Source organism: Staurois parvus, unplaced genomic scaffold (assembly GCF_062004578.1).
Source record: "Staurois parvus isolate SC_StPar_1 unplaced genomic scaffold, SC_StPar_1.0 ptg000719l, whole genome shotgun sequence".
NCBI classification, from domain to species: Eukaryota; Metazoa; Chordata; class Amphibia; order Anura; family Ranidae; genus Staurois; species Staurois parvus.
Genome location: NW_028318515.1, coordinates 1,701,016 through 1,716,794, shown reverse-complemented (window position 1 = coordinate 1,716,794; position 15,779 = coordinate 1,701,016). Strand labels below are relative to the sequence as shown.

The following is a 15,779-nucleotide window of genomic DNA, read 5'->3' as shown; positions in this document are numbered from 1 at the left end:
TTTTTTCTTCTGCCACTCCTGTCAAGATCTGACTACTTATTGCCTTGGGCTATCTAGCAGTTTCCAGGTCTGTACATCCTCTTTTCTCTCTGACCCTGTTCAGGAATCAGAGGTGGGACCTCCTTTACCTGAGGATATTATGGAGGAAAGTATTAAGGACCCTGATTTTGTAGTGGAGATTGTGGAAAATTTTATGAGTTGCAAGATGCAACTTTGCACCAAATACGCTCTACTGTGAAGCAGTGCCTGACTCTCCACATCCTACACAAGCCCTTATGGGCACTGACTTTCCCATATACACACAGATTGTGCACTTTATGAGAACTTGCCTAATCCTGAAAGGGTATTCACTCCTAAAGTTTTTTTCTGAAATTTATCCTATGGAAAATGGTTTTAAGAAGAAATGGGCTGTTCCAGCAGTGAATTCAGCCATTTCAGCTTTCAATAAACACCCTATAGTTCTGTTGAAGATGTTCCAACTTTTAAGGGTTCAGTAGATGAGCAGTTGGAAGACCTCTTAAAGAGCTTGTTTGACCTTGCAGGTCCAGCCCACAATTGCTGCCATGTCTATTTGCCAAACTATTGCTAACCAGACAAGAAAAATGAACATGGAGCTCTTTGATAACCCTGCTGCTTAACCACTTGAGCTCCTGAGGATTTTCCCCCCTTAATGACCAGGCCTCTTTTTGCTACTCGGCGCTGCACTAATTCAACTGATAATTGCGCGGTCATGCAATGCTGCACCCAAATGAAATTTATGTCCTTTTTTTCACACAAATAGAGCTTTCTTTCGGTGGTATTTGATCACCTGTGCGCTTTTTATTTTTCATGCTATAAACAAGAAAAGACCAAAAATTTTGTTCAAAAACGATATTTTTTACTTTCAGCTATAAAAAATATATAGTAAACTCAAAGTTAGTTATAAATTTAGGCTAAAATATATTCTGCTACATGTTTTTGGTAAAAAAAAATCCCAATAAGTGTATATTGATTGCTTTGTGTGACAGTTATAGCGTCTACAAACTATGGTATAGATACTGCAATGTACGCCATTTTTTTGCTATACAGCGCTGCGCTAGTTTAATGGACAATTGCGTGGTCATGCAATACAGTACATAAATTAAATTTATGTCCTTTTTTTAACACAAATAGAGCTTTCTTTTGGTGGTATTTGATCACCTGTGCACATTTTATTTTTGGTGCTATAACCAGAAAAATTTTGAAGAGAAAACATTTTATTTAAAAAAACAATATTTTCTCATTTCGGTCATAAAAAATATCCAAAAAAACTAAAAATTTTGTCATAAATTTAGGCCAAAATGTATTCTGCTACGTTTTTGATTGAAACATTCACAATAAGTGTATATTGATTGCTTTGTGTGAAAGTTATAACGTCTACAAAATATGGTATAGATAATGGAATTTACACAGCTTTTACTTTCTGACTGCTCATCGCATTTCTTGAGGTGCAAAAATACCAGGATAGTACAAACACCCTCAAATGACCCCTTTTCGGAAAGTAGACACCCTAAGCTATCTGCTGAGAGGCATGTTGAGTCCATGGAAGATTTATTTGTTTTCCACAAGTTTCTGGAAAATGGCAAAACGTTTTTTTTTATTTTTTTTTTTTTTTTACACAAAGTTGTCATTTAAATGATTTATTTCTCGCACAGGCCATGGGTATATGTGGAATTACACCCCAAAATACATTCTGCTACTTCTACCGAGTATGGGGATACCACATGTGAGACTTTTTGGGAGCCTAGCCACATGCAGGAGCCTGAAATCCAATGACCACTTTGAAAACCTGAAGGTGCGTAACTTCCGCATTACACTTCCTCACTACCTATCACAGTTTCAAAGGCCCAAACATGCCAGGATAGCACCAAACCCCCCCAAAATGACCCCTTTCTGGAAAGTAGACACCCCAAGGAATTTAAAAAGAGGCATAGTGAATATTTTGCAGATCTCATTTTTTCTCACAAGGTTTTGAAATATAAGAAAAGAATAGAAAAAATATATTTTTGTTTTTTTTCTTCATTTTCCAAAAACTTGTGGCAACAAATGAGATCTGCAAAATACTTACCGTGCTTTTTATCAAATTCCTTGGGGTGTCTACTTTCCAAAAATGGGTCATTTGGGGGGGTTAGTTGCTATCCTGGCATTTCAGGGTCTCCAAAACTGTGATAGGTAGTCAGGAAGTGTAATGAGGAAATAAAGCCCTTTAAAAGCCTGAAGTTGCTTATTGGATTTTGGGGTCCTGTGCTTGGCTATACTGCCAAAACGTCTCTCACATGTGGTACCCCCATACTTGGGAGAAGCAGCAGAATGTATTTTGGGGAGTAATTCCACATATACCCATGGCATGTGTGAGCAGTAAATCATTTCATTGACAATTTTGTGTAAAAAAAAAAAAAAAAAAACAAATTATATTTTTTTTTGTCATTTTCCAGAAACTTGTGGAAAAAAATAAATTCTTCTATTGATTCAACATGCCTCTCAGCAAATAGTTTGGGGTGTCTACTTTCCAAAAAGGGGTCATTTTGGGGGGTGGGGGTGTTTTATGCCCAGCATTAGAAGTTTATGCCACACATCACTCACTCTTCTAACCACCTGAAGATCAAGCCTTTTCTGACACTTTTTGTTCACATGAAACAAATCAGTATTTTTTGCTAGGAAATTAATTTAAACCCCCAAACATTATATATTTTTTTAAAGCAGACACCCTAGTGAATAAAATAGTGGGTACTACAATTTTTTATGGCACATAGTACTCGTGCAGCAATTTTTCAAAAGCAAATTTAAAAACAAATACACTTCTTTTTTTACTTTTAATGCACAAAAACACAATATATTGGTCAATTATTTTGTAAAATATAAAAGATAATGGTATGCCGAGTAAATAGATACCAAACATGACATGCTTTAAAACTGTGCATGCCCCGTGCAATGGCGACAATCTGCAAACATTTTTAATATCCATAGGCAACGCTTTAAAAGCCTTTAAAAATTTTAGATTTACAGAGGAGGTCTAGTGTTAGAATTACTGCCCTTGATCTGACGTTCACGGCAATACCTCACATGCATGGTGCAACCGCTGTTTACATACCGGCACAGGGTCAAGGTTTGTGCACACAGGTGTGCGCACATGGGAGGGGTGATTTATTATTTTTACATTTGTACCTTTTTCATTTTTTTTCTCTCTGATCACTTCTAATGCTATAACAGGGAATGCAAATATCCCCTATAACTTCAATGGGTATTGTCATATATTCTTTTTTGAGAAATCTGAGGTCTATCAGACTCTAGATATCTCCTCTGCGCTTACATTATCTAATCAAACCAAAATCGCTGTGATCAGATGCTTTCCCAATTTACAAATGGTTTATATCCTGCAAAACTGAAGTGATGAAATTCTTGTAGCTTCTGAATTCTTAGGCTATAGAGATGACTGGCACCATTCTGGTCTCCAATCAGCTCTATGGTCAGCTGGTAGAAACACCGGCTGCATTCTCAGGTTCCCCCGTTGGCACAAGACTGCCCGAGAAGGCTGTGGAAGACAGCGGGGGAGGAAGGGCATCACCTCCCACTGCTTGTAAAAGCAATCCTGCACCTAATTAGCCACTAGGATTGCTTTTACATGAAAGCCGATCACCGGCTGAAAAAAACGATACCAGGATGATGCCTGCAGCTGTAGACATCATCCTGGTATAACCATCCAAATCCAGTGATGTACCAGTACGTCGCTGGTCCTTGTTGGGTATATATACTATGTTCTTTTTTTTTTTGTATGCAGCCTGTGGACTGAATGACAAAGATGAGACGAAATCTCTGCCAGAAAAAGTTTGTGGTATGCCCACCATTAGAATATACCACCCTGCATCCACCCACTTCTAATGGTGGGCACACATTAGGTCACACTTTGCCACAAGCGCCAGTTCCAAGATTGAACAAATGTCTAAATAGTGGCACGCTTGAATAAAAATTGTCCACGTATAAGTGGTACCCCATATTGAGAAATGATGACACCAAGTCCCACACTATCTTGTCACTGCTCCCCATGTAGTCTGGGCATCCAGGGGGCTCCACGTGACTATCTTTTCCCTCGTAAATCCGAAACTTATAAGTATAGCCTGTTGTCCTCTCACAGGTCTTCTGCATCTTGACCCCATATCTGGCATGCTTGCAGGGGAGAAATTGTTTGCATGCAAGGCTGCCAGAAAAATTAATGAGGGACTCATCAACGCAGATGTTTTGCTGGGGAGTATAGACATCTGCAAATTTTAGGTTAAGGTGATTTGCGAGGGGCTGAATTTTGTGGAGCTGGACAAATTCAGGGTCACCCAGAGGATGACAAATTGTATTGTCGTTGAATTGCATAAAACACATTATACTCTCATATCTATGTTTGGCCATGGCAGCAGAGAACACGGCATATGATGAATCGGGTCTGCGGACCAATACAACCGCAATTCATTTCTTTTAGTAATGCCCATGTTGAGGGTTAGGTCCAAAAAAAATGTAAATTTTAAAACCGTAATGAGTTTCCATGCGCCTGGTCTGGCAAGGTTTGAATTTGGGTTGGCGGTGATAAATTGTTGTACATATAAATTGCTTTGATCCACAATCAACGCATACAGATATTCTGTGAAAAACAGCTCCAAAAATCAAGGAGGTATGTGATAGACCTGGATGTACTAGACCGCTGGTACTCACCAGTTCACCAGAAGGTAGAGCGGCACTAGTACTGGCACTCTGCTGCATATGAGAGTCATCAAAATTTACCGGCAAGTGCTAACAGAGATCAAGCCTGATTCTGCGAACACTGCGGTTTTGTGTGCAATGTATCAAGTGACAGTGACCTACTGACACTGCACTTGCTGGGGGAGAAGGGGGGGGTAAGCGTAGGGGCTAAACGCAGGTGCCAGGGCTGATCCCGCTAACGCTGCATTTTTGGGAACACTATACTAATGTGAACGCTGGTATAGTGCTGATCTGATCAAAGATATTGACCTGTTCAGACACTATACTAGCAATGGAGGTTTATTGTACATGAGCGTGCTCCTGGCAATCAAGGGGTTAAATGTGATGACTGGTGTACTGATGGGCAATCTGACGCTATCTGGGAGGGGCGTGAAAACAAGGGGAGCGCAAATCATGTATATATATGTGATTTTGCACACCTATGCCGCCCTGTAGCAGTATTTCTGCTATAGGGTGGTCAGGAAGCGGTTACAGAAGAGGTTTGTGTTACGGCCCTGCGTTACTTTAACTGACAATTGTACGGTCATGCAACACTGCACCCAAATTAAATTTATGTCCCTTTTTTCCCACAAAACGAGCTTTCTTTTGGTGGTATTTGATCGCCTGTGCGTTTTTTTTTCTTTTTTGCGCTATATAAAAAGGCTGACAATTTTGAGAAAAAAAACTATATTTTGGACTTTTTGCTATAAAACATGTCCAGTAAAAAAATTTAAAAATAAAATTTCGTCATAAATTTCAGCCAAAATGCATTCTGCAACATGTCTTTGCTAAAAAAAAATCAATACGTGTAAATTAATTGGTTTACATGAAAGTTATAGCGTTTACAAATGGCGGGAAAGATACTGGGATTTTTAATTTTTATTTATACTAATAATGGCGGCGATCAGCGACTTATGGTGACGATCAGTGACTTATGGCTGCGATCAGCGACTTATGGCAGGACTGCGGCGGACATTCTGACACTTGGGGAGGAACTGACTTGGGGTCACTGACATCCCCAGTGACATCAATACAGTGATCAGTGCAAAAAAAAAAATACTGACACTGTACTAATGGCACTGGGGAGGAAGGGGTTAACTTTTTTATTCAATGACAGGGTTAACTGTGTGAGGGGAGTGTTTTACTAGGGGGCTGGGGGGGTGTACTGCAGGGAGACACGCTGATCCGGACAGATAAACTCTTCTGTCCCGATCAGCTTGTCAGGAGCTGACAGGGAACTGACAAATAGCAGAGCTGTGTGTAAACAATGCAGCCCTGCTCTCTGTCAATGTTTGCCGCTAATCGCCGGGAAACGGCCGGTAATGACTGACCGTGACCCAGCGACTGACTGACTGACCGCAATTAGTGACACAGGTAGGGCGGTGGCGCGCCTCGCGCGTGCTCCTACCTGTTTTGCAATAGCACGTTTTAAAATGTGCTTTTGCGCAGCCGTGCCGCCCTGCAAACTTTTTAATGCAGTGGCTGGTCTTACAGTGGTTAAAACAATTCTTGAGATCTGAGTACGTGAGAAACAAAACAAAGTTGCATAGTCACATGGCAAGTAGGTTTTTTTTTTTATTATGGAGAAAGATCTACATTCTATATAAAAATATATTGTCATATTGCTTTAATAAAAATGAATCTATGTGAGTACCCCTGAGCAATAAAATAATTGAAAGCCCCTGCCAAGTGTTCCCACACTCCTTTCAATCTATATATATTAAAAGTGTGGCTCTGCTTAGTGCTTAGTCATCCCTCTACTGGTTACTCTAAAATCAAGTGCATGAAAAAGTGACAATGTACAAATTAGAAATAAATAACCTGCATGCTGTAAGTTATATGCTGTCATTCACAACAATGTTCTAGCATAATCGTACAATGTCCATATACATAAAGCTTCCATCTTCCCTGATCACTGTGATATATGACATAAAGTCCACTACTAACGTTGCAGTCCAGAGTTCAGTGCCTCACCTTGAGTACACTTCACAATCCACTATTTGGTGTCACGTGTGCGTTCAACACCAATTGCACCTCCGAATGTTAACCTATATCTCCAACAGGTCAAACACAGCCTTCCCCTAATTCCAGGGTTGTAAACCTTGATATCCTCCTCTCCGTACCTTGGATGGTCAGTAGTCTGCCAAATCACTTCTGATGTACTCTCAGGATAGTTCATCACTTTATTCCTTTGGAATTACCAGCTCTCAAAATCCACGTCACCATGCAATATGCTTTTATTTTTCTATCATGTAAACTGATACATTCTGCTGGAGAGATTCTGAAAAACAGCAGAGTTGCTGGCTGAATCACCAGGTGATAATAGAAGGAAGAAAGCCTAACAAAGAAAACTAATAAAACTATTACATCTAATAATTGGTAAACTGCAATATAATAAATGTTTGCTTTTGGGCTTAATACTGCTTTAATCACTAACTAGTGTCACATTTTTAATATATAGTAAATGGTTTAACCAAAATATGATTTATTGTTCTACTGTTTTCACAGATCTGACATATGAACTGACAGTGAAGAGTTCAGACCAGACAGGTATGATGTTTTTTATTGGCAGAATTATACTGCAATATTCAGGGTCTTCAGATGTTTTTAGTTGAACTGATTTGCTGTGCACTTGTATAGTAATCATGCACTGTATACACCTAATGTCAATCATTATTATTTATTTAAATACTGTAAAAAAACAAGGAATAATTGTTTTCCTCTAATACAAAATGCAATGAGAAAACATAAACAAGATAGAAAAGGTTTAGTCTATGTGACGGTGATGATAAAGGAGGACAAGAGCTTGTGCCAATTTGGCATTTAGAAGCAGCACACACTGCTCTCTTTGTAATGATTCCTCTTGTTATGGCTTCTTGTGCTTTCCTTCGTGACTTTTATTTCAAGGATATTCGAGGACAGTGATGGAACTTGTGTTCATACTTATAAGATAAAATAGTATCAGTGCTTGCCTAACATCAGTATAGAAGTATAAATCTATTATACAGGTTGTATTGTTAGTAACAGTTTTTTTTCAAGACTGCACATATTTAAGGAACACTTTTGCGTGCTATAAACTGGCTATCTCTTTAAGTGTCACTAGGCAGCTAACAACCAGCTTTTCACTGCATCTGTGTCTTATTTTCTAAGATTTCACCGGTTAATTTAAGGAGAGGCATTTACAGGACAGATATAGATGTTGCATGAAAACTTGTTCCAAGCTGTATTGATCAACTCTTCGCTTGGCACATCATTGCAAAGCTAGACCTAGGAACAACAAATGACTCTTTATATTGATTTTCTGGCCATTATTGTCCTTGAGCACGCACGCACCAGCCTTTCATGTGATGCCACTTCCAAAACACAGCACTGCTTGCAGCCTGAAATCTGAGCTTGTGAAGGAATATAGTATGGCAATTTCATAAATATTTTATTTTCTGCAGTGTGTGGACTAAGCCATTCTCTTTGCAATTCTCCCATAAATGTGTGCGTGTATACATGCAAAATGTTTACTGTAAGAAAAAGTATATTTGGTAAATCTAGCCAATACATTTTAAAGTGCCCATGGGCATAATATGATTATCAAATAATTTGGTAGGCCAGCAAATAACCCAAAATATTTATCTTGGGAGGGAAAATGTGATTGGCCTGTTTGGATTGGGTATAAATTGGAGTTGTCTTTTAGAGGCTTTAACTGTGTGCATGACATGGGCACATCCTCTTAACAAGATGCCATATTCAGAAGTTCTGCTTACAAAATTTTAGTCTTCCAAACACAGGTATGCACAGGAATCTAATGAAACCCTGGAATGTTTTATATAGAATACTGGCACACATACTCTTTCATTGAGTACTTTCTGCATGCTGACTTGAGAGTTGTAATTCATGTATGCATATGGGCTTTGAAGGAAATTATGACAGCAGCATCTTGGAGTAGATGAAGTTGGAGCTGGGTTTATGTTAGCCTCTTCTGTGCTGATTGAGCCTGGAGTGTATTTCCCGTGTGTACATCCAGTTAGAGAAAAGGAAGTCATTTCATCAGCAGCATAGAAGGGGTCTCTTTACAGTGTAATCAAATTCTCTGCGAAAAGAGGTGAAGGTTGAGTCATTGCAAATTAATTGAAATTTCAAATGTGATTTTTTTTTTTTTTTTTTTTTTTTTTTTTTAACTAGAATTCATACCTTCAATAATAAGCTTTTATCACTGGAGTTACTGATATAGAGAATGTAAGTCAGTGAAATGTTTATCCAACAATTTAAACATTGAGCAGAGTTTAGCCTTACTTTTCAAGTTAAAGTGGAATTAAAAAATCAAACATTCTTACATTAGTCTACCTAATCTGATGTTGGTACCACCCTTGACCTCCAACACCAGATTAGGTAGACTAATGGAGGAATGTTATAAGTCTCCTAACAAATTGTCTTCTCATGTTTTACTGCATATGATATCATGTCACTAATTGATTTAATATGTTCGTAGACATTAGCTCTGCTCCCCCTGCTTAGGGATGTGGGTTAACATTCTAGGTTTTTATCTTGCTGTTCCCCATACTAAGTTATTTTGGAGTACAGGCCATAGATGTGTAGTTATAGACCATGGGCTATATTATTATTATTATTATACAGTATTTATAAAGCGCCAATAGTTCGCTCAGCACTGTACATTGCAAAGGGGGACAGAACATGTGACAGAACAATACCAATACAATGCAAAACATGAGGGGATCGAGGGCCCTGCTCTTTCGAGCTTACAATCTAGGAGGGAGGGGATGGTGGCACAGGAGGAGATAGCTGTGGGGGATGGAATGGTAGGAAGAGTGGAGGAGGTCGGCAAGTTAGCAGGGGGTGGGGTAGGCTTCCCTGAAGAGATGGGTTTTCAGGGTGCGCCTAAAGGAGAGGAGGGTAGGTGATAATCTGATGGGTTGGGGCAGGGAGTTCCAGAGGATGGGAGACACCCTGGAGAAGTCCTGGAGGCGGGCATGGGAGGAGGAGACCAGGGAACTAGAGAGAAGGAGGTCTTGTGAGGAGTGGAGTGTGCGTGTTGGGTGGTACTTGGATGTTAGGTCTGTGATGTAGTTCGGGGCAGTGTGGTGGACAGCTTTGTACGTCAGCGTTAGGATTTTGAATTTGATCCATTGCGCAATCGGAAGCCAGTGGAGGGATTGGCAGAGGGGGGTGGCGGAGACAGAGCGGTTGGAAAGGTGAATGAGTCTGGCAGCCGTATTCAGGATGGACTGAAGCGGGGATAGCCAGCGGCGAGGCAGGCCAGTGAGGAGGGAGTTGCAGTAGTCGAGTCTTGATATGATGAGGGAGTGGATGAGCTGTTTAGTGGTTTCTGGGGTTAGGAACGTGCGGATTTTGGCGATGTTGCAGAGGTGGAGTCTGCACGAGTTTGTTAAAGATTTGACTTGGGGCTGAAAGGATAGGTTGGAGTCCAGAATAACGCCAAGTACTCTGGCCTGCAGGGCGGGTTTGATGGTAGCGTTGTTGGATGTGACGGAGAAGTCAATGGGGGATGGTGTCCGGGCTGGGGGGAAGACAAGAAACTCGGTTTTGGAGAGGTTCAATTTAAGGAAGTGGAGTGATATCCAGTCTGATATGTCGCTCAGCAGGTGTGTGATTCGGGCTGAGACCAAGGGGGTGAGGTGGGGGGTTGAGAGATAGATTTGTGTGTCGTCGGCATAGAGCTGGTAGTTGAAGCCATGAGAGTGTATGAGTTGGCCAAGGGAGGAGGTGTAGATGGAGAAGAGAAGGGGCCCGAGGACAGAGCCTTGAGGGACCCCAACAGAGAGGGGGAGTGAGGGGAAGGTGGTAGCATTATAGGTAACGCTGAAGGAGCGTTGTGACAGGTAGGATGAGAGCCAGGAGAGAGCAGAATCTCTGAAGGCGAGGGAGTGTATGCCACTACCATTAGGTGACTGGACACTGGCAAAAGCTTTGCTAAGAAACCCCCCCAGTGTAGTGTTGTCCAACTAAATCCTGTTTTAATGGCCCTGCAGTCCAGAGGTCCTGCGTTGAAAGAATAACCAAATCACTCATAGTTTCAGAATGTTGATCAGAAGATTAATTTTCTCTGGTGACCATATCCCTTGGTCTGAGAGTGTGTCCAGAACACCTTCTCAGCCCATCACCCTGGCATCTGGAGTGAAAACCTTCCAGACAAGTGAAAAAAAAGGATTTGCATACTCCAGGGCTGGATTCTTGAGCCACCAGACCAGGACCTACCTGATCTTGGATATCATGCATCTGTTATTGTCCTAGTAATGTGCCTTCTTGTCCTACAGTGCCTTGAAAAAGCATTCATACCCCTTGAAATTTTCCACATTTTGTCATGTTACAACCAAAAATGTAAATGTATTTTATTGGGATTTTATGTGATAGACCAACACAAAGTGGCACATAATTGTGAAGTGAAAGGAAAATGATAAATGGTTTTCATAATGTTTTATAAATAAATATCTGAAACGTGTGGTGTGCATTTGTTTTCAGCCCCCCGAGTCAATACTTTGTAGAACCACCTTTCGCTGCAGTTACAGCTGCAAGTCTTTTTGGGTATATCTCTACCAGCTTTGCATATCTAGAGTGAAATTTTTGCCCATTCTTCCTTGCAAAATAGCTCACACCGCAGGGAACCTTCTTCCATCTGTTATGGGTGTGCCCAGCCATTTAGGGGTATTGGCATCCACAGGGGTGTGCTAATTTTTAAAAAAACTACTTGTTCAAGGGACTAAATCGGGGTCCCAATCTTCTTGTCCCTCATGAAAATCTACTTGTCCTGGTAGAAACATTTTTTTTTAACCAAAGCCGTATATAAATCTGAGGTGCTTTTAGGAATGTCTGGGGTTTTTAAAAATGAAAGGAACTTTATGGCGACTTAAATGGTTAATATTTTTAACATTGCGCGGTTTATTTCCTCCTCACTTACCTGTCTCCAGTACCGCACCCCCAATGAGAAGAAAAAAAGCGTTATTCCTTCAGGTTACCCTTGCACGCAGAAGCACTTGGGTGCTCAGCACAAGTGCATGCTGAGCAGCCAAATCAAACTCCAATGTCCACTCCATTAAAGGATAAGTTTGTCTTAAAAAAAAAAAAAAAAAAAAAGCCCATTTTTTGCAGGTAAAAAAATGTACATTTAATTTTTTTTCGGAGCCTGGAAAGCTTTGCATCAGCAATCAGTGGATCACTGGTTCAATGCAGGATTCCTGCAGACTGTCAATAGAATCTGTTTGTCCGTACATTGTACGGGCAGGCAGTTTCACACTGGCAGGAAGCGTCAATGAACTACCAGAGCACTCACCAACGCAAAGGATATCCGTACTTGTAGTTGATCCATTCACAGAATTCTGTAAACAGCTGATGCGACTGTGCGGGTGGGGCCCCAAACAGCCGTGCTCTCTTCAAAAAGACACAGTGGGTGCAGGGAACTTCTCCCCCTACTACTGTGACACAGAGGGCTCAGATAGCTGAGCCACTGCAGGAGCAGGAACATGTTACATGTTTCACCCTAAAACCGGGTGGAACATGTAACATGTTCCCAAAGGTAAAATCCTGTATCCCTTTCACTGCCAGAGCCCTTTTTGTATTTTTTTGCACACATTTAAAAAATCATTTTAGGCCTGAAGATTACATAAATCCCAGAAAACATTCTATATTTTCTGAAAGCAGACGCCCTAGAGAATAAAATGGTAGTAGTTCCATTTTTTTATCACACAATATTACCGCAATGGTCTAGTAAAAAACACACTTAAGTTAATTTTTAGGATACAAAAAAGGCAATAACTTACCCAATTTTTTGGTACTGAGTAAATGTATACCCAACAGTCAAACCTTCAATTTGTGTGCGCTCGTGAAATGGCGACAAATGTTAGTACCCTATATTTACTTTAAGGGACGTGTTTAAAGCCAACTATATCTCATCAGTTTAGCATTATGTCGGTCTGGTGCTAGAATGATTGCTCTCATTCTCATGTGCACTGTGATATGTAACAAGTATTGCAATTTATGTTTTCACACATAGGCTCCCAGATGTGTGTGTTTATGTGTGTATATGTGGGGGTGGGGACCTCAATATTTTTTTCGAGGGGGGGGGGTTATGTGCTTGGGTGTAACTGTAATGTTTTACAAATATAAAAATACAATTTTTTGTACTTAACTTTTTTTTTCATCACATAGGGGACAAAAAGTCCTCGATGTGATGATTTTTTGGTGACAGGTTCTCTTTGAGACATCCATGGTCTAAAAGATCGCACTGCATTACATTCCTTCCCAGCTTTGATGGCCAGGAAATCTGTCAATGGGGATCTGAAAGTGACCTCATACACTTCGCCAGGTCAGGACAAATAGGGGAGGAGAGTGGACATGTGTCCTCTCTTCTCCCTCCCCTCTACCAGCCGGCACCCGCTATTTCCGACCCAGGCTCGCAGATGGGCAAGCGGAGCCCAGGATAAATAGTGGGGGGCTGGCACTTTAGCACAGTGCCGCCCGATTGCTTCCACCTGATAATTAAATGTTAAAAAAAACTACCTGCCTGGCATCTGCAACTACATGTTCTGGGCATCGGGCGATATAAATTGCACATCCTGCATCAGGTAATTTCTTGCATTATGACATAGGTTTCAAAGTGACTGAAGAGCCCAAGGTCTGTCTCCTGGGTTTATCTAGTAATTCACAATTCAATAAATATACCTTTTTATTTTATTATCAAGAACTTGGATGCAGGACGCACTTTCCACCAATGAGTCCTGACTGTTGCAATTTAATACTTCCCTTTCACTCAGGAAGTTTATTTGTTGCTTAATTTATTGATTCTGCCCCTCCATTTCCAAGAAATCTAAGCTGGATGGTTATACCAGTTGAATAGTCACTCCGCTGGATGATGTGCTACTGAATCCATGACCCCATCTCATCCCAATTTGGCTACCAGCATCACTTTTGTGTTGACTTTATTATTATTGAATTGTTAGTATGGATAATTTCTATTTGTCTAGGAATATGAGACAAAAGAGAAGTGCCATTGGAGGTTTATGGGTTTTTGGGGATTTTTTTAAATTATTATTACTTCATTTATTATTTGTTGTTACCATTACGGATCTTGACAATGCACTAATGCTGCTAAGGCCTTTTGAGACTTAAACATCCCTTAATTTTCAATGTATTTTATATCTCTGTATTCCTATTGTATATTACAGAATCACGTCATTACTCTCTATTTAATACTTCTACCTTATTGCAGTTTCTCCTCTCCATTTTTTTCTGTACCCCTTTAATATCCTTGCTTTTTTTTATTAAAAGGCACCTTGTCTGAGTGTAAAAAGTGTGTAGTCATGTATAATAGTGAATATGCATATGGAAGATTGGACTGCTTTAGTTTTAAATCGCTCTCCATACATATTGTGGGTGTACTGTATCTTCAGTTTTGAGGGCCTGCGTGTGAGATGTGAATAAGATGCTTCACTTGTAGTTTAGGTTTGCATCTTCTGGCCTTGAATGTGTTTTACAGCCAGGAATTTCTCTTTATACATCAAAAATTACTTTTATATGGTTTCTAAAATAAAAATAAAAAAGCACAAACAAGATCCTGAAGCTGAATAAAAGTCTAATATTTAATTTTACTCTTCTAGGCGATAGCATTTCAAGGAGTGATGAACTTAGGAGAAGATGTGAAGAACTGGAAGCTCAGTTAAAGGACAAAGAAACAGAGAACAATGAGTTGTTAAAGGAGTTAGAGCAGAAAAATGCTATGATTATGGTGCTTGAAAATACTATTAAAGAAAGAGAGAAAAAATACTTGGAAGAACTAAAAGTTAAAAGCCATAAATTGAATATGCTGTCCAGTGAACTGGAGCAGAGGGCCAGTACCATTGCTTATCTCACATCACAGCTGCACGCTACCAAAAAGAAGCTGCTCAGTACCAGTGGGGCCCCTGAGGTAGCCCCTCCTGGCAGCCCAGTAACATCTAGTTACAAGCCATCTCCTCCCAAAGAAAAGCAACCAGAGACTCCAAGAAGAAGGATGAAGAAGAGTCTGTCCACACCACTCAATGCTGACTTTGCAGAGGTCTACAGACTAGGTGCTGATGGTCGAAAGATAATGTTGCGTGAACCTGTGGATGCCATGCCAGACCCTACTCCCTTTTTATTGGCAAGACAGTCAGCAGACACTCAGATCATCAAAGAGAGGCCACTTGTCATTCCTCCGATTCGCTCTGACTCAAGTAGCCCGGCTAAAGAGAAGAAGCAGAGGGCCCATGTTGGAGTTGCACATCGAATTCCCCATGCCACCTCTGTTCAGAGTCAGGTTGGACCTCAGCCAGAAGTTGAAACCTTAGCAGTGGATCAAGTCAATTCAAGCAAAGTTGTTAGGAAGCACTCAGGAACTGACAGAACTATTTAAATATATTTATGTAACTATGATGTTAACATCTTAGCAAATAATTGGCTTTTTATGCACTGTGTGATCATATAAGATTAAGATGAATACAGGAGGTAGATTTGATTTTTTTACATTTTGCTATTATCTTCAATCCCCTGCATGCCAAATGTAAGCAGATTTGCTGATAAAATGCTGCTGTCCTGGGACTCTAATGGCACCACGGAGTAAGTGCTGTGACAAGATATCAGCCTATATAAAGCTTGCTCCAGTCTTTTCAACTTCTAGCCAAGTATGTTGACAAAAAAAGCACACACCTGCAAAGTTGCCACTTGTACAATACTGTAACAGAACACACCAATATAAGTCTGACAAGCTGCATAAGGCTGTTAATACATAATGCTTGATAATTATCTAGTCTGTACACTGTATAACAACGCCTATACTTTATTGGCAGCACTGAAAAGAAAGCAGTTATCTTGTATATGTCTGATTTTATTTAATAATACCCAGTACTCTCACTGATTCCAATGCCGTGTCTATCTTTTAGCGTGTTTAGAGGTTTCTTTTAAGTAAACTATGAACTAATTTGCCAATTAAATCTCTCTTCACTGGTAATGCTCTTCAGGCTTGGTCTTTACATAGCAAATTTCTATAATGGAGAGAA

At 40.2% G+C, this 15,779-nt stretch overlaps 1 protein-coding gene across 6 annotated transcripts in view; it reads left to right on the top strand.

The window, feature by feature from the left end:
- Nucleotides 1-15,730, top strand: part of CCDC92 (coiled-coil domain containing 92) — a 100,303-nt gene extending 84,573 nt beyond the window's left edge. For all 6 annotated transcript variants that reach the window (XM_089653684.1, XM_089653681.1, XM_089653682.1 and 3 more), the window contains 2 exons: nucleotides 7,252-7,293; nucleotides 14,364-15,730. In XM_089653684.1, the coding sequence (XP_089509810.1) occupies nucleotides 7,252-7,293; nucleotides 14,364-15,136 (815 nt within the window). In that variant the 3' untranslated portion in view covers nucleotides 15,137-15,730. The remainder of the gene's footprint in view (nucleotides 1-7,251; nucleotides 7,294-14,363) is intronic.
- The last annotated feature ends 49 nt before the right edge of the window (nucleotides 15,731-15,779 follow it).